General features: G+C 39.3%; 2 protein-coding genes across 2 annotated transcripts in view; one reads left to right on the forward strand and one right to left on the reverse strand.

Moving 5' to 3' along the window:
* Nucleotides 1-21,738, reverse strand: part of COL17A1 (collagen type XVII alpha 1 chain) — an 89,383-nt gene extending 67,645 nt beyond the window's left edge. The window contains exons 1-5 of the mRNA XM_042908532.1: nt 21,610-21,738; nt 20,900-20,958; nt 10,122-10,190; nt 9,238-9,490; nt 4,518-4,777 (exon numbers count right to left, since the gene is read on the reverse strand). The gene's annotated coding sequence lies outside the window, so the exon portion shown is untranslated. The remainder of the gene's footprint in view (nt 1-4,517; nt 4,778-9,237; nt 9,491-10,121; nt 10,191-20,899; nt 20,959-21,609) is intronic.
* A 296-nt stretch (nt 21,739-22,034) lies between these two features.
* SFR1 (SWI5 dependent homologous recombination repair protein 1) lies at nt 22,035-25,684 on the forward strand. The gene is made up of 4 exons (XM_042908211.1): nt 22,035-22,233; nt 22,832-22,953; nt 23,569-23,979; nt 25,035-25,684. Exons 2-4 carry the CDS (start codon nt 22,858-22,860, stop codon nt 25,224-25,226), a joined length of 699 nt encoding a protein of 232 aa, XP_042764145.1. The 5' UTR covers nt 22,035-22,233; nt 22,832-22,857; the 3' UTR covers nt 25,227-25,684.
* Nucleotides 25,685-26,620: the final 936 nt, after the last annotated feature.

Raw genomic sequence — 26,620 nt, forward strand, 5'->3', positions numbered from 1 at the left:
TCCCACCAATGTTCAAGGCTGCCTGTTTTCTTAGCAATAACTTGTGGATAGAGAACAGTGTTCTTGGCACAGGAAAAGCACAAAAGGGGACTTTTCCATTAAAGGGATAAAAATGCAGCAGGTATGTGACCTTTGGGTTTCCATTTTTGGTTTGTCTGAGTTAACTCAGACATCTGAGAAAGGGCTGGGAGAGTTAAGTTGTTTATGTAAACCTTAACTCATTTAATCAGACTATGAGGATTTTTTTAGGTTAGGAGACAGACAAAAATGGGTGTTTGATGAAAGATGGGAGAATTTACTCTGATGCTCAGACAAATGGGGTTGGGAGTAGGGTAGAATGGGAGGGAATTTCCATTAGTTCAAGATCTGATAAGTTGATCGTCAAGGGGGATTTTATCACAAAAGCTGGGAAGGGATTTTGAAATAGAAAGTTGATTTGATCGGATCTCACATGACCAAAAAAACCCTCACAGCAATTATCTACTTGTACTCTCAGAAAGTTCTTGCAGTCCATCAGACTGCCAGCTTTACTAAAGTCTGTGCACTCAACCCAGAACACCATCAGGCTTGTTCTAGAGCCCAGGAAATGCATAGGAAGAAAAGCAAAAGATCATTGGCTATTTTGAAAAATCAGCATAGTGTTAAGCCTGACAATAAAGCTAACGACTTTAGGTTTCTTGTAACAATTTGGGAAGAAGGTCTTACATGTAGTCACAGATTTCTTTTCCCCTTATAGACATGGAGACTCTTCCGCTACCAGGAGGTCAGTGCCCAGTTAGAGAAAGAAGAACACAAATCAGAAAAGCAAATCTGGGGCGCCTGGATGACTTAGTCGGTTAAGCGTCTGACTCTTGATTTCAGCTCAGGTCATGATCTCACAGTTTGTGAGATGGAGCCCAGCTTGAGATTCTGTCTCTCCCTCTCTCTTTGCCCCTCCCCCTCTCATACATATACACACTCTCTCTCTCAAAATAAATAAACATTTAAGAAAGAAAGAAAAGCAAATCTTTTCCCATGGGCAAGACTGGCTAGAACAATTTGGTATCAATAGAACTTCAAAGGCCAGCGGCAAATTGAATGCCTATGGACACCATCCTGGCTGGCCTGCTTAATGAAACCGAGGGGCTGACTTTCCTCATTCCCCACATAGGACATCTGACCACTTGTCCTTTGTACCGCTTCTGCACCCGCCCACACTTTTTCTGCACCTCTAACACTTGAATGCAGCTGTTTGTTTTCTTAAAAGTCCTTTGATAAATGGGCTGGGTTTTATCTTTTCACTGTATTCCCACCAGTGAACACAGTGTCTATAGTACAACAGGCATTCAATAAATCTTCCTCCTTTCTGAGCTCCTGACTAGCGCTCCCAACCAGTGCTGTCTACCTCCAGGGATATCCTGTTGGGGCTTCAACTTCCATATGTCACAAACCAGACCTGTCACGCTCCCCCTCTATCCTCCCCTCAGCCACGTCCCTGGTGCTGTATTCATCTTAGTGTCTACAGGGCCTGGTCTGTATCAGGCTCGCTGTAGTATTTAGAAAACGTTCATGGAATGAACGTGGAATGAGAAAATAAGGAAAAAGAGAACAGAAAAGAAGTATGAGGGGGAAAAAAAGTAAAATGAAGAAGGGAATCATGAAGGTAACAAAGCATAGGGAACTGAGAAGGATAATTGAGATTGGTTTCCCCCAAATCAGGAGGGATAGGATGCGTCTAGATCCCTCAACAGAAGAGCTAGAACACTCTTCAATTTATTCTACTTCTCTTCCAGCATTTTCTTCACTGCTTCCAATTTGGGTTAGACTCTCAATGTTTTGTGAATGTGATGAGAGAAGGGACTTACGGGCACGTTTCCACCTTCTCCACCATTCCTGCATACACAGATCATATCAACATCTGGGCTCTTTCCCACTATGAAGCATGGCAACAGTTGGTGAAAATGAAAAGTGTGATTAGACTCCTTGTTCCTAACCTTGTAGTTCTCGAGATGAGGCTCTGAAATGAAGGTCTGGGGTTAGGTTTCATTTGCTTTTCCCATGGGGAATGACTCCCTATTTTGCCTTAGGTAGGTAAAGGGACAAGATCTTGCTTGCTCTTCTGGTCCTGGAGTTTTTACAGTCTTGTAACTTATTGTATGTTTTCTTTCTGAGTTCTGTTGCCAGCTTATTCCAAGTCTGATGCTCTAATCTCTTTGATGACATGTCATAACTCTTACCCCAAGACATTTTCAGGTAAAGGCAAGATGCAGGCACTCCTTGATTTTATTTGTGGGAGGTACATTCTAGCCCACAGGGAAATGTGTAAGAAATATTCTGTCATTGTAAGGGGCTTGGTAAAATCATGCTGACATGTGGTAGTTGTGAAGGGTGTTTAGATCGATGAAAAGAGCATTTTCTAGAGAAATTATCATTTTTTCAACACTTGTTCCAAAAGGAGGCTTAAAGGACTCCTGTGATTGATTTTTTTAAACTGTGAAAGCCCCTGCTATTCCTATAGCAGCTGTTCTTACATGCTGAGTATCAGCCAATATACCCCAGATTCCTGGCATCCCTGGGATAGGTTTTTCTACTGGAATAGAGAATTTTACTGAAATATAAATGGGCAAGAATTTGTGAACTCCCTCAGTTAGCACATGGGGCAGGCTGTGAAAACCAATGATAGGAGGTCCCTTCCTCCTGAAAACCCTGGCCTAGAGACTTGAAAGATATTCTTTTTTGTAATATTTTAAACAAAATAGTACAAGTGCTCATAAAAATAAATTATTTACATGATATGGACTCTATTAAGAGACTTCTGTAGATCTCTAATTTAAATGAATATTAAAAACACAATTCAGCTTGTTGCCTTCAGGCACAGTGTTCACAAGGAAATTAGGCAACAGTACAGATTCAGGCTCAGAACAACCCCAAACACACTTGTTGTCCTAAACTTCAATTGTCCCCCCAAAAAAATTGGAGTTCAGGGGCAAGAATCATTTTCATGTAAGAAGAACAACACATTCATTCTTAATAAAACAAATGACATCCCCCATACAGCAAAAGAAATGAGCACACGGTTCATATTTAGATGAGTTGGATATTCCACAAAACATTAACTCCATGGATGAACGCTGTATTCCACTAACAGTGTTTATATTTGTGCAGCTCCATTTACCTGAACACACTTGAGAACCTTGCATTTCAGAAGGCAGTTAACAGCATTCGTCAAGAGGACAGACTAGACTTCAGAATGGGGAAGCCTGTTTGCATCTCAGAGACCTTCTCAGCCACACCTGAACTCAAAGATCATGATGTATCACCGGGTAGGAATGTTTTCAGAAAAGGACAAGTCCATATATTTGCTATTTTAAAATAATATTTAGATCTGGTGGATGGTAATCTCTAAACAACAACAAAGATGGGGGATAGAGGAAGAAAAAATAATTGAGGATACTTGAGAACTCCTGTGACCTCCATGCACAAGAGTGTGATATAGGAGAAAATCTGAACTAATGAATGAAGAGTTCACTTCTTGCTTCACAGTAACTCAAACTCAGGTAACACTGCTTTGTTGTATATAGCTGTTAAAGGCACTGTTTTATTGAATAAGCAATCATCATCATGTTTGTAGCATACAAATAGATGTTAAAATGTTTAACAATGGGTATTTGTGTACACACACACACACACACACACACACACACACACACACTGGAATATTACTTAGCCATGAAAAAGAATGAAATCTTGCCATTTGCAACAATGTGGATGAACCTAGAGGGTATTATGCTAAGTGAAGTCAGTAGGAGAAAGACAAAAACTATATGATTTCGCTCATATGTGGAATTTAAGAAACAAAACAGATGAACATGGTTGGTGGGGAGAAGCAAACCATAAAAGAGACTCTTAACTATAGCGAACAAACTGAGGGTTGCTGGAGGGAAGGTGGGGGGCAGTTGGGTCAAATGGGTGATGGGTATTAAGGAGGGCACTTGTGATGAGCACTGGATATTGTATGTAGTGATGAATCACTACATCCTACTCCTGAAACTAATATTATGCTGTATGTTAACCAACATATTATGTTGTATGCTGTAATTTAAATAAAAACTTGAAACAATAAAAAAGGGAGGAAAAAAACAATGGTTTTATTTTTTATATAACCTGGTTTAAATGTTGGTAAGCTCATCTTGCCTCATGACAACTTTGAGCTGCCTCTGATGTTACTCTTGACTTTGGATTTCATTAGTTCTATTTATGAATTGTGTTAATATGACATGTTGGTCTTTTTGAACATATCCAAATATATCTGCTTTCTCTTATTCTAATATATAACCAACGCTCCCAGTATGTTGTTCTTTTCAACGACTAAAAAGTGGGTTTATCTCTAATCCAGTGCTCATGATTACACATCCAACAAAGTTCACTCTATGACCAAAGTACAGTCATTAGATTTTCTCCGTTAGTCCTGAGTACTTATAAGAAACCACTACTACGTGCTTCTTTGTAAGCTAAGGCAGGTGAGAACAGTTATCTACCTTTCCTGTCATGATGTTAGTCATTTCTGAGGTGCTTCCCTGAGGAATGGGGGGAGGAGTGGAGGAAAAATCTGCTGTCCAGACTGTCTTCAGGCTGAATATGGTCGATATTCACATATTAAGGTATACCAAGCCTTTTGAGATGACTGTGCCAGGAGTAAGAACTTGCACATCCTGTCTTGAATCTTGTGATGATTCACAGCATGACTCAGAGATCTTCAGTGTGGGGGCTGAAGGTGGTTGGCCCAAGAAAGTCCTCCCTGAAACATTATAATAGAATATTTCACTGGAATATTGACATATCTTCTAACTGCCAAAGACAAATGCAAGGTAGGCTATCTCTGAAATTTCAGGCCTAGGAAGCAACTTCTTTTGCCCAGTACTTGGCCATAAATCCTTAACTTGATGTTACTTAACTTAAACCCATGGCTAATGACATAAAAAGAAACTTACATCCTCCGTGGGAAATAGCTATAGTTATAAAGAAGACAAAAATCAATCAGCAATGGGAAAGAATAATCATTATAGAAACTGTATCAAGCTAATTAAACTAAATACCAATGTAAACTAAATTCTACTGTATTGGTGGATACATGTCTTTACATATTCGTCCAAACCCATATAATGCACATCACAAAGAATGAGCCATAATGTAAAGTATGGATTTTAGTTAATGATAATGTATCAATATTGGCTCACAATTATAACAAAGATATCACACTAATGATGTAAGATGCTAATAATAGAAAAACTGTGGTTGGTCAGGAGAGAAGGTGAGGACATGTATGGGAACTCCGTACTTTCTGTAAACCGAAAAGTGTTCTAAAAAATAAAGTATTAGTAAATAATTTTTTAATTCAATAAGTATGTATAATGTAGCTTCTATGTAGAAATGCCTGTTGCTACCTTAAAACTTCTGAATTCAAGAAAGAAGTAAATCTTGGAACATGAAGGGAAAGCAATTGATTCATGGGCTGCTTGTCTTTTGTTTTCATGGCTTTAAAAAAATAACACGCATACAGAAAGGTACACAAATTATAAATATAGAAGCTTAATGAACAATCACAAAGTGAATATACACCATCTAGGGCAACAAATAGAACATTCATTGCCAGCCCTCAGCAAGTCTACTTTTCAGGAACTTGTAGTACCACAAATTAATTTTGTCTATTTTTGAAATTAAAATGGAATTATTTGATATGTATCTTTTGTGTATAACTTCTTTTGCTCAACACTATGTTTATGAGATCCATCCACATTGTCATGTGTAATTCATTTTTATTGCTGTGCAGCTTTCTGTTGTATGAATATATTACATGTTATTTATATACTGACATTTAAAATGCTTCAGACTTTGACTATCCTGAAAAATGCTGCTACAGATATTCTTATACATGCTTTTGGTGAACATGTGCACAAAATTCCTGCTGGATCTACACCTAGGAACGTGTTTACTGGGTGATAGGGTATGTTCACTTTTAACTTTAGTACCTAATTCCAGATATTCCCCAGGAGTTTACACTCCCACTAGCAGTGTGTAAGAGCTTCAGCTGTTCTAGATCCACACAAACACTTGCTATTGTCAGGCTTTTTCAGTTTTGCTATTTTGGTGGGTGTACAGTAGTATCTTATTGTGGCTTTATTTTTAATTTCCCTGATTACTAATGAGGTTTCCTACCTTTTTGTGTATTTATTGGCCATTTGGATATACCCTTTGGTGAAGAGCCTGTTCAAGTTTCATGGCCGTTTTTATTTAATTATTTTATTTATTTTTTGGGAGAGAGAGGGAGCGCACGTGTGCACATCATGCGTGCACGTATGCACATGTGTGCACAAGTTGGGGGAGAGACAGAGGAAGAGAGAGAGGGAGAGAATCTTAAGCAGGTTGCACACTCAGGACAGAGTCAGACATGGGGGTTTGATCCCACAGCTTTGAGCTGAAATCAAGTCAGATGCTTAACTGACTGAGCCACCCAGGTGGGTGTTTCTAAATGGGGATTGTTTGTCTTTTTCGTATTAATTTCCTTGATATTATCAGTTACATATTTTGGAAATAACTTCTCCCAATCCGTGGCATCTGTTTCAGTCTTAAATTTTTTTTTTATAAACTGAACACTTAATTTTTTCCTTAATGATCAGTGTGTTTTATCTCTTATATAAGAAACCTTTCTATTTCCCAAGGTCATAAAGATATCCTCTCTTGTAAGTCTCCTAAATTGTTATTTTTGAAACTTTCACATTTGGAACTGATTTTTGTGAATGGTATGAGTTAGGGGTCAAATTTAGTTTTTTCCCACATGGCTATCCAGTTGACCTAGTACTCTTTACTTAAAAAGATCATTCTTCCTACCATTTCTCTTTAGTGCTGTCTTTATCATAGATCAAGTCTCTTCTACATCCATATTTTTTTGGACTCTATTTCCCTGTTATTCATCTCTCCTTGCTCCAATTCGACACTGCCTATAAATCAAGATAACTAGGAGAACAAGTCATTCTTCTTTTTCTTTTTTCAATGCTTCTTGGCTGTTCTTGGGCCTTTACATTTTCATTTAAATTTCAGAATCAGCCTGCCAAACAGACACATATATACAAACATTTTTAAATGTTCATACAAACTAGAATTTTTAAAAACTGAAATTGCACAAAATCCATATACCAATCTGAGGGAAATCAACATCTTTAAAATGTAGTCTTCCAATTCAGGAGCCTTGTCTATGCCTCCATTTATTTAGGTCTATAATTTCTTACAATAATGTGGTATAGTTGTATGTATTTTATAGGTTATGTTCTTTATAAACATACAGTTGATATGTTTTAACGTTTACAGTTTATATGCTTATATGTTTTATAAACAGAGTTTATATGTCCCTTAATTTTATACTCTATACATTTTATAGTTTTTTGTGTAGAGGTTTTTTTTTTTTTTAATGTTTATTTACTTTTGAGAGAGAGACAGAGACAGAGCATGAGTGGGGGAGGAGCAGAGCGAGAGGGAGACACAGAATCCAAAGCAGGATCCAGGCTCTGAGCTGTCAGCACACAGCCTGACGCGGGGCTTAACCCCATGAACTGTGGGATCATGACCTGAGCCGAAGTCAGACAGTTAACTGACTGAGCCACCCAGGAGCCCCTTTGTGTAGAGGTTTTATGTCTTTCATACGTATTAATGTTTTTGATGCTATTAGAAAAAGTTTTTTTAAAATTTCATTTTCTATTAAAAGTTTAATAGATTGTTTTACTACTTTAAGTGTAGTATTTCATCTCACTATATTCTCATATTATTTAGAATAATTTATTTGTAGATTCTTTTGGGTTTTCTGTATAGTTAATCATATCATCTGCAAATAGTGAGTTTGGTTTTTTCCTTTCCAGTCCTATATTTTTTTTGCCTTATACTTTGTAATAAGAATTACATTATCATTCAGTACAATGAATATAAGTGATAAGAGTGAGCATCCTTGCTATTCTCAATTTTAAAGGAAAAGTTTTCAACATTTCACCATTATATTTATCATAGTTTTTAAATTAAATACTTTATTAAATAAGTTGTTAAACATTTGCTTTTATTTAGCCTGAATTAATGTTGAACTTTATCAAATGCTTTTTATTAACCATGTACTTTGTGTGTGTGTGTGTGTGTGTGTGTGTGTGTGTGTGTGTGAGAGAGAGAGAGAGAGAGAGAGAGAGAGAGAGAGAGATAGCGTGCATGAGCAGGGGAGGGGCAGAAAGAAAGGTAGAGACAGGGTCTTACACAGGCTCCACACCCAGTGCACAGGGTTTGATCCCACAACTGTGAGATCATGGCCTGAGCCAAAATCAAGAGTTGGAAGCTTAACCAACTGAGCCACCCAGGCACTCCAACCCTCTATTTAGATGGGCATATAATTTTTTGGGAGGGCCAATATGGTGAACTGTGTTGATTATCAAGTGCTAAAACAGCACTGTACTCCTGTAGTAAAACCATTTTGGTTGTTCTTCTTATACCCTTCCTCATTTGATTTCTTTGTATAGGAATAAAAAAATAGTAAGATTCTAATTCCTTAAGCTCAAAGTTGATAGAGTATATTGTGATTTTGTGGACTAAAGGCTATGTTTGTGGCCTATTTAGCAATATCATGGCTCAGATACCTACAATAAGAGTTTTCCAGGAAATTCTTCCAAGAGGGTTCTAAAATTACTGAGAAATTTAGTTGGCTAAAGGCCAACCATTAAACTTTTCCTATATATCCAACTGTGGTCTGGATACAGAAGCCTTAGGAAGAGAGATCACTATTCCCAATTTTTATTAGGGTTTTTAGATTCACTTCACAGCAATAAAGTCGGCACTTGAGATAAGCAATTAATAAAAATATAAATAATGAAATTTTTTATGGTGATGGTCCTTAAATGTGAAGCATTACTTGCAAAAGTGAAATTGACTCAAACATAAGTGTTCATCCAGGCCTTCAGCAGTTTGAAGTATCCGGAGAAGCACAGACTTGGGTCTCAGAGTTCTTGCCATGTTCTTTACACCATTCTACTTAGGTCTAGATAATGAAATTTCCAAACTCTTTTCTTCCATGCCTCTGAATTAACATGGGAGACTTAACAGAGTAAACATAAAGTAACACTGAGCCACACCATATGATGAGGACTGCCCAAAGCTATATAGCAGATTGGGTTCCTCAAGTCCTCAGAAACTGGTCATGCCAGTCAACACGCAGAAATGTGCTAGACTTACCTACTTATCAAAAACAAACAATCGATAAGTTACTCTGAGCCTCAGGATTTCTGACAGGAAAGATGAGTCAAGATGTAGTCATTCGTGTTTCCCAAAGTTTGAGCAGCCACCTTGTTCAATCATTAGCTCTGAACAGCATGGTTCTCTCTTCTTGGGGATGACTAGCATACAGCATGGGATAAAGCAGGACATGTTTCCTCTGTTTCCCATTTCTTCTCACTCACTCTTTAGGGCATCTTCGTATAGAGTGACTCTAGGAGATACAGAAGTACTGATCCATTCATAGCATGTGCCACAAGTAACAGAAATATGCAGCAACCAAGATTTCAGCTTTTTAAAAATTCTGTATTTGTAAGGCAGTGTTCCTCTAATATAAGAGGGGGTTAGGAGATGAACAGTGAGGTTCTCCAAGGATATTTCAGTAAAGTCTTAAGGGTGTCTTAAAACCCAGGACACTAACGCTTCAGACAATGGGATGCTGGTAATAGCAGACCACATGCTTCTGTAAGTGGTCAAGCATGCGGATGACATGGTGCTCTTTGTGGAACAGAATGAAATAAAGCCATATTTCATTTTGTCATACGAACTAAGAGCTATAATACTAACAAACGACCAAAGTCTTCCCCCCTCCCCCCCGCAAAAAAAACAAAAAAACCTTTTATAAAACAAGTATTTGGTGAATGTTGAATAAACTTAAATCAGTTTACTGATGTTTCTTCTTAATATTCATTTGCTACCTATTCATTTGTTATCTGTTATCCATTAGCAGACACAAAAGTTTTAAGAAGTGTATACAGAAAAAAAATTATAATTGGAAACATATTATTTTTTATTTTATTTTTTTTCTGCAAATTTAGAAAAGATCACCCTAATTTTGATTTTACCTGTAAAACACCTTGAACCAGCTCATAGGACACCACTGTTTTACTGGAGAACAATCTGAAAAAACTTGTCTAAATGAGAGATGAGAAAAGTTCTATGATCAAGCAGCAATCTTGTACCTCCCTGCCACTTTTCTCCATCCTCAGCTTTAAGGTATTCACCACCAGTGCCACCACCTTCACCACCATTATGTAGAGAGTTACTATCTGGCAAGTTCCATATTAAACTTTACCTGTATCATCATATTTAATAGAGTAGATATTATTACCCCATTCGATATATAAAGAAACACTTTTGGTGAGATTATCATTGCTATCAGTTTATAAGGGCAGAGTTGAGATTTAAATCCAGGTATATCTGACTCCAATGTCTCCTCTTCTCCTCCTCTTCCTCCTCCTTCCTCCTCCTTCCTCTCCTTCCTCTCCCTCTCCTTCCTCTTCTTCCTCTTCCTCCTCTTCCTCTTCTTTTTTTTTTTTTTTTTTTTGTGTGTGAGAAAGAGAGGGCACAAGTGAGTGAGGGGCAGAGAGAGAAAGAGAGAGAGAAGTGGGGCTTACCTCACAGGGGGCTCGCACTCACCGGAAATGGGGCTCGAGCGCACCCAAAGCAGGGCTGTAACTCACAAACTGGGAGATGTGACTTGAACCAAAATTGGATGCTTAACTGAATAAGCCACTCAGCGCCCCCACTGTCTATTCTTTTAACCGCTACACTGTGATTAGTTTTTTATAACCCAATATACAGCAACGAGTAGAAAATAATAACCCATTTTTTAAGTCTGTCAATAAGGTGTTTAAAAACTACTCAGTTGGGGGTGCTAGGATGCCTTAGTTGGTTAAGCATCCAACTCTTGATTTTGGCTCCAGTCATGATCTTATGGTCCTGAGATAGAGCCCGGAATCAGGCTCTGTACTGGACGTGGAGCCTGCTTAAGATTCTTTCTCACTCTCTCCCTCTCCTCCTCCCCCGTCAAAAAACAACAAAACAGAACAAAAAAATTTCTCAATCATAAATCTATCACTCTATTACTCAAGGTGTTATCTGTACACTGTAATCAGGTTTATATACTTATAGAATGTATTTTATAGAATTAGTTGTAAAAAAAAATGTTGACTGAAAAGCAAGAAGGAAGATTCTTTAAGGATTTTTGTAAAGAAGATGAAATATAGCTCGAATACCATTTTTCCCCCTATGAAGCCTTCCTTGACTCAACCTTCTCAGAATTCCCTTAGCACTTTCCCTGTGCCCTTAGCACTTTATCTCCCAATTGAACCCCAAAAATCTGCTCAGTCTTATGCAGGTGCCGGGGATACAGAGATCAAATAACTAATGGTAAAAATATGTATTATTTCACAGCTACAGGGTGCCGTGAAAAAGGAAGGGCAATTAACCAGCTAGAAGGTGAGGATGGGGAGGGGAATAAAAGAACATGGGCCACTGGGAAGGAAGTGAGAGAGGCTGGGGATTTTGACCCTTGATTCTAGTCTTGAGGTGGGAGGAGGAATTAGGCTGCTCAAAGTGTATTTGTACGGATGCACATGCACATGTTGTGCCTGTGTCTTCCAGGCAGAAAGACCAAGCAAGATGATGAGGAGTCTGGTCTGTTTTGGCAACTGCAAGTACATGATTAGAGAAGGCCTGTGTGCAGGGTGTGTGCTGCAAAGTGGTTGAGGATGAAGCTGGGAAGTTGTGACCGATTTTGCCTGGCTTATTTCTTTAGCATTGTATTTTAAGGTTGGATAGTATTCCATTTGTATGCGGAAACCACATTTTGCTTATCCACTCATCTGCTGATAGATGTTTGGGTTGTTTCCACCTTTTGGTTGTAATGAGTAATGTTGGTATATAAATATGCTGGTATATAAATATCTGTTTGAGTCTCTGCTTTCAATTCTTTGGGGTATATACCAAGAAGTGGAATTGCTGGATAATATGGATGTTAAAAAAATGCAATCTTGCCTCCTGTGCGTCTCCTTTACTGTGCTTGCAACACTTCTGACACCTCTGGTCACCAAATGCAAGGTTTTGTTTCCCACACTAAGCAATTCTCTGTGTCACCAGCTGGGTCCTACAATTTAACTCAATTCTGACACCATCTGCCTGGAAATAGCATCAGATCTCACAAGTGAAAGGCTCAATTTCAGGAGACTGTTTCCTACTACAGATGCCAGTCATAAGTTGTAGGTTCCCAGGTTACCCAAACCTCTGTCCAACTTGGCTACAAAGTAGAGGTTCCTGTGACCTCCTACCCCTTGGATTCAATTATTTGCTATAGCAGCTCTCAGAACTCAGGGAAACACTTACTTGTGTTTACCAGTTTATTAAAGGACATGATAAGGGATGCAGATGAACAGCCAGACTAAGAGATGCATTGGGTGAGGTCTGGGAGGGTCCTGAGCACAGGAGCTTCTGTCCCTGTAGAACTGGGGTATATCACCCTCCTGGTACGTGGATGTGTTCACCAACCTGGAAGCTCTTCGAACCCAATACTGTTGGGATTTTATGGAGGCTTTCTCACATAGACATGATCAATTATTAATTCAGCTTTTAGCCCCTCTCCCCTCAAGAGAAGTCGTTGGGGGAGAAGGAGGTGCCTGAGAATTCCAAGCTTCTAATCATGGCTTGGTCTTTCTGGTAACCAGCCCCCATCAGTAATTTAAAGGGCACAGTGACAGTTCTGCCTGCTGTTAATATTCTCCCATCCCCATCCCTTACTCTATTAGATTGCCACACTATAACTCTCTTTTTTTACTTTGTTTGGGATTTTCACCTTTCGAGCTACTGATTAATCATTTATCATTAAATTTATCCACTCAAAACATATTTATTGAGCACCTCTGGTAAGCATCAAACGTTAATAAAAGTAAGGGCATGAATTCCAGAAGATGACAGTAAAAGCAGAGTAACCAGGAGTGTGTCCTGTGGTGGCAAGTGGCAGGTAGGGGGAGCTAGCCTGAAGTGCAGGGCTTGGGAGACTGGGATTTTAATGACATGGGAAGGCTGCTGAGAGGAAGGAAAGGTCATTGAAGAAAAAGAATCCTCCATGTAACAAATTTTCCCAGGGCTCATACTGATTGAATCTATGTGATGAATACTGATATGTCCAATTTTCTTTGTTAACTCCTAAAAAAAATGTATTTACTTTTCTATCTTTAGCACCTAGCACATCTTCCATAGCGCCATATTAATGGTTGTTTCTACAGGGAATTCTACATGTAACTTTAACTGTCTATGAACTAAGTAATGGTCGAAACTGGTAATCTCAGGCGAACCAAAATGTGCCCAAACTGTAATTAGAAAAACTCAGAGCTAGAAAAGATCACTCTTCTTTCTACAATTCATAGATGAGAAAACTGAAACCCTAAGATTTCACTGAATCTGCCAAAGTCACATAGTACGTTGTTAGTAGCGGGGTCCGTAAAGAACTCTGCTGTTCTGATTCCATTTGTATGGAATCTCCTGCTGCGTCATATTTCCAGCAGGATGAATGAATCTGAGAAAAACCATTGTAAATGTCAATGTGTATCATTGTACTTACCGAAACTTGTATTCACACAAAAATCCCAAATGACTTTCCCATTTTCTCCAATTTGAACTGACAACCCATGATTATGCCATGTTGAAGAAACCTCACCTTCCCAATTTGTGACCACAGCCCATCTCATCCCCAATTCACTGCACACAACAACAAAATTCAACAAAGAGAAGGTTTGGCATGCTAAAGACAAATGAAGTTAGGTCTGTGGCTTTACAGCCTTATTCAGTTAAAATTTTACCTTCTATAAAATGCAGCTTATCTAATTTATAAGATATACTCAGGTCTAACCTGTTATTATGATATTGCACCCATCGTAAGAAAGTGTAGGTATATCTATAACGCATGTTTACATCTTCATTAATCATGGAGTCTTGAACTTCTATAATCCTTTTTATTCAATTGTATCAAAGGTCTTAAAGAACGTGAGGTACACATTTCTCATTAAGGAAGAAATCATGATTTTCTCAGAATATAGCCTCACTAGTGTGCCCAGTTTTCGTGGTGTTGGAGCTATGTGGACCTCAAAACCCAGGTTAAATCTGCAAAATAACTTGTAGTATGGCATACATAAGCCTAGTAATCAGTAATGTTATAAAAAATAGTGTTTTAAAACACAGGTTTTGTTCTCCTTAAAAGCAAGAAACATATAGTAAAGATGTCTCCCTTCCTCCTTTCCCCTCTCATTCTTTCTTCTCCTACAGAATTCCTGGCACTGAATTTTGAACTCTTGACCACGAGTTCAGTTATGAACATAGTGACTGGGGAAAGCTTCCTATAATCTTAGCTTGAGCAGTTATTGATGGGTTTATAAGGTTTGCCTTCAGAGCTGTAATTAGTATGCAAATGTTCAGTTTTAGCTTTGTAAGTACAGACTTAGGATGGTTCAACTTAAGATTTCTCAACTTTATGATGGTGCAAAAGTAATATGCATTCAATAGAAACTGTACTTTGAATTTTGAATTGTGATCCCTACTCTCTCCTGATGCTAAGCAGCAGCAGGCAGCCACAGCTCCCGGTCAGCCATGTGATCACGAGGGGAAACAACCCACACACTTAAGACCATTCTGTACCCATACAACCATTCTGTTTTTCCCTTTCATTCAGTACAGTATTCAGTACATTAGACGAGATATCCAATACTTATGAAATAGATGATCTTGCCCAACTGTAAGCTAATTAAGTGTTTTGGCACATTTAAAATAGGCTAGGCTGCTAGCATGTTCAGTAGGTTAGGTGTATTAAATGTATTTTCAACTGAACGGTATTTTCACTTTACAATGAGTTTATCAGAATATAACTCCATTGTAAGTAGAGGAAGATATGTACTCCCATTACTTCCCATAATCCTAAAATGTAGTCTTTCAAATCTGTAATAATATGCCATTTTCACTCCTTAAAATCAAGTCACTTCAGGTACTGGCCTACCACATCTACTGTTTGATATCTGTGGATTTCTTTTTCTGAAATGAATGCTCTTCATAGAGTTTCTTTTGGGAGCTTAATCACATTTTCAGCACAGAAGAATTCTCTTTAGGTTAAGGGGATCAGCAAGTCTGATTCTTTCAAACTATAAAAATGAAAATATTCATAGCAGATTATATTGGGGGATAAAGTTGGTTTGGTTAGGATTGATTCATTCCGAAAAATAGTGACTGAAAATAAACTGTTATCCCTATAGACACTTATTGGCATGAAACAAAGTCAGCTTCACATACCTACAAAACTAAGGGAAACAGCTCTGAGTGAAGATAATATGTACTGGTAAAGCTGCTTTTTAAAAAAGAGGAACATCTTGCCAAAGATTCAAACTCATTCCTTTTGGGGCAGCTTAATTGCACAAGCTTTATGTTAATTATTGTTATATTAAAGATTTGGCAGTTTTACAAAAATCTTAAACTTGTATGTGCAGGTTTAAAATGCCCTATTTCAACGGCCCAGAGTTACGCTAGGAAAGCATTTCAGAAAATGGCAACCTATAGTAATGCTTTTTTGTTTTTAAAAATCCTACGGGCAGCTTATAATTCATAGTCTCATAGGAATTTGCTTAACAAATGTGGACGTGATTAGTTGCCTGCTTTCCAAAACCCAAACCTGTGTTCTTTGGTATCATGATATGCTATCTGCCAAATGACAGGCTTTCAAAAGTCTAAGAAGACCGTGTCTGCTGGTCAGTGTTATCTGTGTATTTGGTATGAATTCTACTCACAGTAGACCTTTGGTAACATAGAGGTTGAGTTTTCAATATCCAGCACTCACAGAAAGGCATAGATTCACAAGTTATAACACAGTGTAAGGAAGAGGGTAAACAGTGCAAACTAAGCCATCATTTCCATGTACTATGGACTACTGGAAAACAGTTGAGTAACATTCTCTTGATTAAAAAAAAAAAAAGATAAAGGAAAAGTTTGTAAATGGCTCTAAGAAAAGGATAATTTGACTCAGAGCCAGTCACTTACATTGAAAAGGGAAAAATAACGGAGATGATGTAGGTACTTGAAAGCTGTGATAGTAGTAACTAGAGTGGCACATAAGGGGAAAACTTGGGGAGGTGGGAGGTTTGGCAAGAGTTTGAGTTAAAGGTGCTCATTGTTGAAGGAAAACTATTGTCTTAATTTTGGGTTAATGAAGTTTAAATAGATGGGTGGAGTCTTGGAGGATCAGGTCAGGATTAATGTAGCTATATTTGATGCTTCTTTTCCAAGATCCTATTCATGGGAAACACATATTTTCACTATTAAAAAATGGTGGTACCATTTGCCAGGTGAGGGTCACCAGCATCATCATCAAGTTTCACGCATTATTTTTTGGTGGCCACAGAGGTGTGACAGAGTGGAGATCTGGGTAATTCTGAGGTCACTGACAAGTTAGGTATGGCGTGGGGGACGTGGGCATGAGGATGTCTTGGAGGTGGAAGAGAGAGAATCAAGGAAGAGTTGCCTTTGCTCAAGCCACCTCCCCCATCTTTGATAATGTCTTTCCAGTGGATCCTCCCTGGGGATTTAGACCTCTGTGCCAGGTGCTCTGCGTTCAATGAGTTTGGTACTGCTCATAAGGCCCATGATGAAAATCTAAGGCATTTTATGTAGCCTTTGGGAATGGTGGGAAAGGGATGAAGTTTCAAACTAGCTTTCAGATCATGAATTGGACCAGAACATTTCTGGTTGTAGGCTGACTCACAGATTTTCTCTACTACTATATCTATCATCAAAGTTTGCCAAGGGGTTAGAAGAGCAGATGAAAAAAAAAATCAATAGCATCCTAGAACATGGTAGAATGATCTCTTAACTCCTTATTTTCCTGGTACAATTAGACAGTCTTGCTTCTCCATCTAAAAAATATCATCAAGAAGAAAGCTTTTAATATAAAAGCTTTTAATATAAAAAGACTGAAACAGTAACGAGAAGCAAGGATAGCAAAATGCATTGACTTCTTTGCCAGCACTTCAAACAGATTTCAATACTGTGAAATTATCTTGGGAGTTGTTATCTCTCAAACTTCAGGTAGTTAAGGATGATTATAAGACATGTTCTGTTGCTTAAGGATTTGCTGACATCTAATGCCTTTTTTCCTCGAAATGAATGCAGCAGTAACATTTGAGTTAATAAAGGATCTGAGAAAAAAATGTGGCCTTTAGCTATACTTTTATTACCATTACCTTTCCACAGTCTTAACTCCTCTGCCACGACCCTCCCACCCACACACTATCTACCCCCTTCCTCACCATTATTAATCTAACCTGAATCACTCTATTCTTCTCCAAGAGAACACACCCCAGTAACAACAGTGAATCACAGACACTTTTGCTTCTTTAGTCTCTAACGAACTTGACAAAATGCCAGATCTAATAAAATAAGACAGGAACTTCAGGTGAAAGGAGCTCTGTAAGGTTCTTGTTCAGTATCCTACCCTCAATATTAGTTACCAGATGAGTTTTCTAGTCTTGCAGTGGACAAGTTTTTATCACACTAATGGTACTGCCCCTCCCCATATTTTCCTGCTCTAAGTAGCCATCCTACTCAGTAAGGCAACCTCTCAGGCATGCCTAATAGCTAGCTAAGTCAAGGGCTCTTTCATCTTGAGGGTGAAAAAAAAAATCGGTTTGGGGCACCTGGGAGGCTCAGTTGGTTAAGCACGCAACTTCGGCTCAGGTCACGATCTCATGGTTCGTGAGTTTGAGCCCCACGTTGGGCTCTGTGCTGACAGCTCAGAGCCTGGAACCTGCTTCAGATTCTGTCTCCCTCTCTCTCTGCCCCTCCCCTGATCACACTCTGTCTCTCTCTCAAAATAAATGAACGTTAAAAATTTTTTTTTAAAAAGTCCATCAATTACATATTATAGAATTCCATATGAGATCTTTCAGTAATAGAGAAAAGAAATAGAAATAGTTTGTCAGTTACGCAAAGGGAAATTTGTAAGATAACAGAGCACTAAAACACATCTTTACCATGGATAAATCTATGAGAATCAAATTCATGGCAAGAGAAACATACAGGAGAGTTTTTGAAGATTTTCTACTTATATACAAATGTCAGAAGAAATACTGAAAGCTAGTTAAGAGAATTTAGTAGACTTTATCTGAGTGTTACAAATGTATATTAAATTTTGTTTAACCTGCCCTAATGCACAATATAAATCAATTTAATCGTGTGGATTTTACACAATACCTCACCCAAATGGATTTTAATCCTGGTTTTAAAAATGTATATTTTTCATTGTTAAAAAAATATCTATGGACGCTAGCTATATCTGCATGATATAAAAAATTGTGTTAATACACAAAAGTCAGTGGAATGGAATTTAGGTCACCCTGTTAAGATTTTTAAAATAATGCTACAGCCAAGAATTTAAAAAATAAATCCAGAAAATGAAATTTTAAATTGTGGCTTAAACGTGTGTGTGTATGTGTGTGTACGTGTGTGTGCGTGTGTGTTTATATGGAGAAAGGGAGACTATTTTTTTCTTGCTATTAAAAAATGAATAAAAAACCCTCATAAAGATTTTTAGGCCTATGTCATCATCCCACTGACAATAATCACAGACAAGAACTGGAAGGAGCATTTTACCACTCCCTGGTGAATAACAAAGTAGCTAACAGTAGCCTTGGGTATTGGAGAAATTTAAAAACACAGAGAAACATACTGCCTTAGGTTAGTATTAATTACTATTATCATTGAATTCTATTGTTCAAATTATTCTCTATGGCAGAGTCAGGCAGGAGTCCTTGCCTTCTGGCTCTCTAGGGCTGTGTTTTTCCCAGCCTGAAAAGTTTCAAGTAACATACAATGTCCTGTGTCACAAACAACAAACCCCTTAGGAGCCAATAGATTTCGGGCTCCTAAAGACACGGAAGTGTTTGCTAGGCCTTATGTAAAGGTATAATGAAAACTATGAGGGGCTATATTCCAGACCCTCTACACAAAGTTGAAAATGGAAGGTATGTTTCTATTTGGGAATGTCACGAGAGTTAAGTAAAATACCAAACTTAACCCTGGGAAGATCGTTCAGTTCTAACAGTACATGGAAGTCAGAGATGTAGGTCAACAAATGCGCATTTCTGAAATACAGGTTTTCCTGAGCACTTATTCTGAAGTTCTTTGAAAATCTGGCCAAAACAATCCCATTTAATATACCAGTTCACATAATAAGCAAGTCAGAACATTTGCAAGGCAAGGTGTTGTTTTCCTTTATGCAGCCAGGAAAAACGCAGCTCTGAGCTTAGGCTGTCATGATAAAAGGATTTTGGAGCAGCTGATTTTAGAGAATCATAAAAACAACCCAACCTTATGCCCCAAGGTATAAAGAATATGCAGAGTCTGCATTGTGCTTCTGGTGTCAGGACAAATCATTCTGCTTTTTTCAGTGTAACTGATGCCAATGGATGAGTAAAGAGAGAAATAAATGTACAGACAGACCTGTGGCTTGGTGAGGTGAATAACACCTGTATCAGAAAATCATGAGTTCTCCCTTTCATTTTGTAACTTCCTTGAGGTTAATTTATATAGTTTTTGAAAAATTTAGAAGAAGTGGAATATGTATTATTAATTATATACGGAGGCACCACATTTTCTGCTATTTTTGGCTTAAATTACGTAGGATCTTATAGATGACAGCATCTTCAAAAAAAATCTGGCCTTGGGGCGCCTGGGTGGCTCAGTTGGTTAAGCGTCTGACTTCGGCTCAGGTCATGATCTTGCGGTCCGTGAGTTCAAGCCCCGCGTCAGGCTCTGTGCTGACAGCTCAGAGCCGGGAGCCTGTTTCAGATTCTGTGTTTCCCTCTCTCTCTGACCCTCCCCCGTTCATGCTCTGTCGCTCTCTGTCTCAAAAATAAATAAACGTTAAAAAAAAATTAAAAAAATAAAATAAAATAAAATAAATCTGGCCTTTTGGGGGCGATAAGTGAAAGGGTGAAAGAATTATGTGATGCATACCTTTAAGTGTATTTATTTTGAAAGAGAGTGAGAGCGAGAGAAAATGAGTGGGGGAGGGGGAGGGAGGGAGGGAGAGAGAGAGAGAGAGAGAGAGAGAGAGAGGGAGAGAGACTCAAAAGCAGGCCGTCTGCTGTCGGCCAAGAGCCTGATCTGGGGCCTGGACTCATGAACCGGGTGAGAAACCAAGAGTCTGACACTTCACCGAATGAGCCACCCAGGCGCCCCTATGACACATACCTTTATATGAGGGAATGGTGACTACAGTTGCATATATAAAATCACAACTAGTGAGTGCTTCCCCTGTCATGAATTCTCATTTAATTCTCCAGTCCCTAGGAGGGCGGTGCTATTGTGCCTATTTTACAGATAAGGAAGCCAAGGCACAGAGACAACTACCTTACCAAGCATATAAAACAATCTCAGGAGTTGAACCTAGGCAATTTGCCTCCAAGGTTTATATCCTTAATCACTGCACTGGGTTGTCTTCAGGTTCTATATTTAACCGCTTAGGACTCAGTTAATTCCTTGGGGTCCTGGCTACTTGTAAGCCATTATGAGACATTTGTAAAGAGAGACAGTGTCAACATTCACAATGGCCGTTCATTAGGGTTGAAAACACTAGCTCCTCAAAAGTTCCCAACTCCCATGTGACTCAGAAATTACTAATTGTCTTTCCCCAAACCCAGTGCTCCACCCAATTTATTTAACTTTGTTGTTGCACAGCAACAGAACACCACCACCAGGAAGTGAGGGTTATTTTTTTAATGTTTTATTTTTTAATAGTAACCTTTGTGCCCAACGTGGGGCTCAAACTCACCAGCCCGAGATCAAGAGTCCCGAGAGTCCCGCGCTCTTCCCACTGAGCCAGGCAGGCACCTGCAGGAAGGTTATTTTAATTTTTTATTTATCTTGAGAGAGAGATTGGAAACGCTGACAGCCGGACACGCGGCTCGAACTCACGAACTGGGAAATCATGACCTGAGCCAAAGCCGGATGCTTAACCAACCCCAGCCACCCAGGCGCCCCTGAGGGTTATTTTAGAGGAATGCGCTGCCCAGTGTTCAGCAAGGGCCATCCCTGCCTCAAAACATCTGAATTCTGGACCAACACAAACTTACTTAGTGATTGGTCTGCTTCCCGCATAGCCCAAAGGGGCTACATTCTCACAGATTTGACCAGACTGGAAGCCAAGCTAAAGAATTTAAAAATTGAGGTTTTCAGTAGAAAACCTATGACAGAACCGCCGTTGGCGGCAGCAAAGGCTGGAAATTAGCTCAACTGCATCCGCCGGGCCTCTTGGAGAGATTTCTAACATGTTTGGTTCTCAACCGGCCGCGTAACCCAGCGCTGCTCTTTTGTGGTCTCTGCCTCAGGAGGGCTTACAGCCTTGAATTTAACCCACAGCCGGCTCTGCGGCTTTTCCTCCCGCCCCGTCTGAGGAAGGACCATTGCTGTGGTGAGCGAGGGCGGACACCATCGAGAAGCAGGAAAATGGGCGGGCGGTGTCGGGGGAAAGCTCAGACGTACTTCACACACCAAAAAACCAGGAAGCTGGAAAAGAAGGCGAGGCCAGGAAAGAGGAGGGATAGGACGCCCGGGAAAGAAGCACGCCCCCCCCCCCCCCCCGCTCGGAAGCCGTCAGTCTTCCCAAGCTCAGCCGGGCCCGCCCCCGACGCCTGCGGAGGCTCGCGGCCACGCGCGCACAAGGCCACAGCTCTTTGGCGTTGGGCGGAGCAGAGCTGCGAGCGTCCTCCGACCGGGCCAATCACGCGTCTCTGTCGGCTCCGCGAGGCCCAGCTCAGCCACCACCCCTTCACGGGCGCTCGTGGCCGCGCGCGCGCACGCATGCAGTCCCACCCTTCTTGGTCGCTAGACCGCGCAAAACTGAACGCGTCGGTCAATCTGGCCAATCGCGCGTCTCTTCCGCCTCCCGTGAGGCCCCGCCCCTGGGACGGGACAGGCTGCGGCCGCGGCGGCGCGCATTTTCTCCTCTGGGGGAAGGCGAAGGGAGGTGGCGTGCCGGCAGCAGCGAATGTTTCAGAGCGGGTCTGCTTGGGCGTCGGTTGTGGAGTCGAGTAGAACTCCCTTTCCGCGGTCAGGGGACCTCTCAACCCCTCCTCAACCCATCCTCTGACCTGAGATCTTTCCAGGGTTAGTGTGGGTTTTCTGCTGTGGTGGGAGGAAGGAAGAAACTCCTCCCTGTCCCCAGCCCCCAGTAAAATTGATGACTTTGTTTGAGGAAACAAACTTAGGCCAACTCCCTTTCAGGGTTTAATTGCTACTTGACACAGACGTGTATTTATCTGCGTTTGTGTTGCTGTTTCTCAGGCATGATTTCTGGTCACAGAGTTTTTTAGGTTTTAAGGTAGTGTGACCTGGTTGATTATGTTTTCCGAGTCAAGATTTCAGTTATATTTCCTTTCATGGTAAAGGTGGTGTAAGAAATTAAAGAATTCCTGAAGAATTCCAAGGTGGTTGTTCTCCCCAGCCCCCACACGGCAGATTTGAAGATGGAGAGTGTTTACGCGAGGTGCTTGTTAATTTGCCCCGAAAAAAACTAGTAGTCTTATTTATTTAGGAAGGTAAATGGAAAACTGTAGAAAGCCTAAGAATGAATCACAACTAAGTGAAATAGTTGCTGGCCTACTTGTGGCTGTTATATGTACAACAATAAGTTCTTTTACAAAAACTGAGTATATAAAGGTGTGGGTTAATTTTATTTACGTTCTGATTTTTTTTTTTTTTTTAGAGGTAAACCAAGATTTCATTTTCAAGATGGAAAGCCCATCCTACTCGGCTGTGATTTCACCTAGCACTCCACGGGACTGTGCCAATGCACCCTCTCCCTGTACAAGTAGTTCAAGAAAACAAGTACGAGTATCTTACTTCTCTGAGTGGAGCTAGTCATTATTTCTAGGCATTGGGCCAGTAGTGGGTTTAATTCTACTGGAGGTTGTTAATTTACATAATGTGTAGATCAAGAAGTAGGTATTTTAGTAACTATTAAACAATTTCAGGTTTTTATTCTTAGCTAATGGGTTTGACTCCCTGCCCCCCCGCCCCCCCCCCCCCCCGATTTTCATCTTGAATCAATTATTTTCATTTAGTTTCAGATCAGGTTATTACAAAATTCCAAATTGAGGAAGTTTGAATCTGCAGTATTCTGAAGGTCTTTGGCGGCAGGATCTAGGTCTTTTCCTTAAGAAGCACTCATTAGTGTCAGGCACGTGCTAGTTGCTGAACAAATGTTTGTGAAGAACGGGATAAGTGTCTCAACACTATTTTAGAAGGGTGCTGACTTTGCTAAAATGAAAAGAATGAAATTAATGGGGCTTGCAGGAATTAAAGACATTTTGTGATGGTTACTTTAGATATATGGAGATATAAAGCCATCTAGTGGTGTCTCCTATTGTAAGGTATTTATTTCTAGTTGATTTACTTATACGAGAATGTTTCTCTTGATTAAGGTTTTGTGCTTTTTTCCAGCCTATGAGTGCAACACTTAGAGAACGATTAAGGAAAACAAGATCTTCATTTAATTCCTGTGATAGTGTGGTAAAACGTCTTAAAGTAGAGAATGAAGGGAATGATCAGACTTTTTCCAAGAAACCAGCATCTTCAACAGAAGAAAACTGTTTGGAATTTCAGGAAAATTTTAAACACACAGACAATGAATTTGAAGAAAGTACATATTTGAAAAATACCTTCAAAAATATCAGTGCAAGTGAATCTCAATCACTTGACACTGAGTCACGAAGTGATCTCCAAAGTGGCTTTGTGAATGAGGATCTTCCCAAACAAGGATTAAGTGAAGAAAGAGCAAAATTGGTGAAGCAGATTGAGGAGAAAGAAGACCTTCTTCGGAGGCTAAAACTGGTTAAAATGTATAGATCAAAGGTGAGAATAATTTCAGAACCATTTCTTTTTTTGTTTTAATTTTTAGATAAATGATAAGTAATTTCAAAGAGAAAATAAGTTTATTTTAGCACAATGAGCAGTAAGCCAAATATCCAGAAACCTGGCTTCCCACAACTGTAACCCAAATGTTAGTCATAGATTTAGAGGAGAGTAGGTCTCTCAACACCAGGTGCAACTCTAAAAATTGCCAGCTCTCATTTAATACATAGTAGAAGCTTTTCTCTCTAGTTTCCAGCCTGTAGGAAGTATTAGTACCAAAAGATAGATGCAAGTACAACGGCAACAGAAGTGACAGCTGCCAGTGAATGATTATAAAAGCTAAAATTGGGCCACAGAGTACAATAAAAAATATTTTTAGTAATAATCTTGTGTTCTTCCAAATTGTTAAAATGCTCCAGGTATTTTGTTTGCTAAAAACAACAAATATAAATTAGATTTTAGACTTCAGCCCAGATAGGTTGAATTCCATAGAAGTTGGGCACTTGGAAGAAGATAACCTTTACTTACCTGGATCACTCACAGGTACGTACGTAGTTCCTCCTCCTTCCCGGCAATGTGGAGTAAGTGGTAGGATAGTGTGTCTTATTTGCGGTCTTGAATTTTTAGGGTTTTACTAAATATAACTACTTGGGTTTTAATTTATATTTATATTAAGTTGAATATTTTCATTTTTTTTAAAGTACAGCTGTAATAAAGGTTTTGTTTTGTTTTGTTAACCTATATTGTTGCTTCTCTACATAGTTTTGTCCTACTTCATGATTTGATTTGTCCCTGAGGGTAAGTAAGGATGGTCTAGAGCTTGGACCAAGCAAAATGGAACTCAACCTGAGTTGACATTGTAACCATTCTACTTAAAACCATCCTACTTTTGCTTGAGTTAGAAGTCCCAATCCTGACCAAGTATATTACCCCTTAAACCTACTCAGTCGACTAATTTAACAACTTTCATTAAGTATGTTAAAAAAGTACGTTAAAATGTTGAAGTATCTAGCTATTGACATATCTTTATTTATTTTATTTTTTTCCTATTTCAGAACGACCTGTCTCAGTTGCAGTTGTTAATACGGAAATGGAGAAGCTGTAGCCAGCTATTGCTTTACGAGTTGCAGTCGGCTCTGTGCGAGGAGAACAAGAAACTCAGCCTGACTCAGTTGATAGACCACTGTGGGTTAGATGATAAATTGCTACACTATAACAGAAATGAAGAAGAATTTATGGGTGTTTAATTCATAATTTTTTCTCCAGAATATTTTTGAGAATTCCCACTTAAAAGATACTTCATACATTCAATTTAAAGGGAAGGTAGAAACATAAGGGCTTAGAGAAAGGTATCTTGATGAATATCCATTTAGAGCAATTTATTTTGGTTATTTTAATCAATTTATTTTGGATAAATTTTCCAAAGATAACTTGACATTTAAAGAAACGTAAAAAAAAAATTAAATCATGTTTAAAAAATAATCTGGGCATTTCTGAAAGTCAATTTTAATACATTGTTTTGTTGGATAAAAAAGTTTTATTTTAAATGTTAAAAAATAGTTCAGTCTGGAGAATGTCTAAACCTAACGTGGTCTAAAAATGCCTGTCTGTGTCCTAAGTTTATGAACCTTGTTTCCATCTATTTGTCACATATTTCTATCTGGATGGTATAGCAGGTAATTAAACTTGTTCATATATCCAAATATTATATTCGTCCCTGTCTTCAGATTTGCTTTTTGTATTCTTCATGTCATTTAGTGAAATGGCTGTCTGTCTCTTGCAAAACAACATATCCTTATCCCCCACTTCAAGACCTACAAGGTCCTTCACATTCGTCTACTTTTCTAGCTTTTTCTCAGTTTGTAATGACTCCTCAGGCAGAAACCCACATTGATAGTGTCATGTTTCTGGCTGCTGTGTTACCTGTGATGGCTGTACACAGAATATGACTCAAGCTGGCCCAGATGGAGAATTGAAATTGGGCTGAGGAAAAGAAAGCCCATCTTTTTTTGTGGCTGAAGCTGTTGTAGGTAAACTTGGAAGCAGAAAAGCTAGCATACTAAGGATAGTGTGTGATCTTACTAAGAAAGGCAGAGATGATAGATGGAGAGAGAGCTATGTAGATCAGTGGCTTGTTGGTTCTAACTTACGGTCCTTCCTGAGGGCCTTCTGGATTTCTGCGTTTAGGTCCTTTTAAGGGCTAAAACAGCTTTACTTAGTTAAAAACATCTTGAAAGAAAGTACTTCCCTACTAGTAGGTAAATAGCCAATACCCCGAGGCCCTTCCTCCTCCAAGTGTACTCCCATGTTTTTTAAATTGTTTTTAATGTTTATGTATTTTTGAGAGAGACAGACAGAGCATGAGCAGGGGAGGGACAGATAGAGAGGGAGACACAGAATCCTAAGCAGGCTCCAGGCTCTGAGCCATGGACCTTGAGATCATGACCTGAGCTGAAGTCGGATTCTTAATCAACTGAGCCACCCAGGTGCCCCAAAGTGTACCCATTTTTGACCCAGTACTGCCCCATGATCTAACAAACTATTAATATTCGGCATAGCAGGAAACCTTCAGACCCTGGTCTTACATCCATTCTAATTGTTAAGTGTCCACCCCCCTCGCCACATACCCTTCTCTCACCAC

Source organism: Panthera leo, chromosome D2 (genome assembly GCF_018350215.1).
Source record: "Panthera leo isolate Ple1 chromosome D2, P.leo_Ple1_pat1.1, whole genome shotgun sequence".
Classification (NCBI taxonomy): domain Eukaryota; kingdom Metazoa; phylum Chordata; class Mammalia; order Carnivora; family Felidae; genus Panthera; species Panthera leo.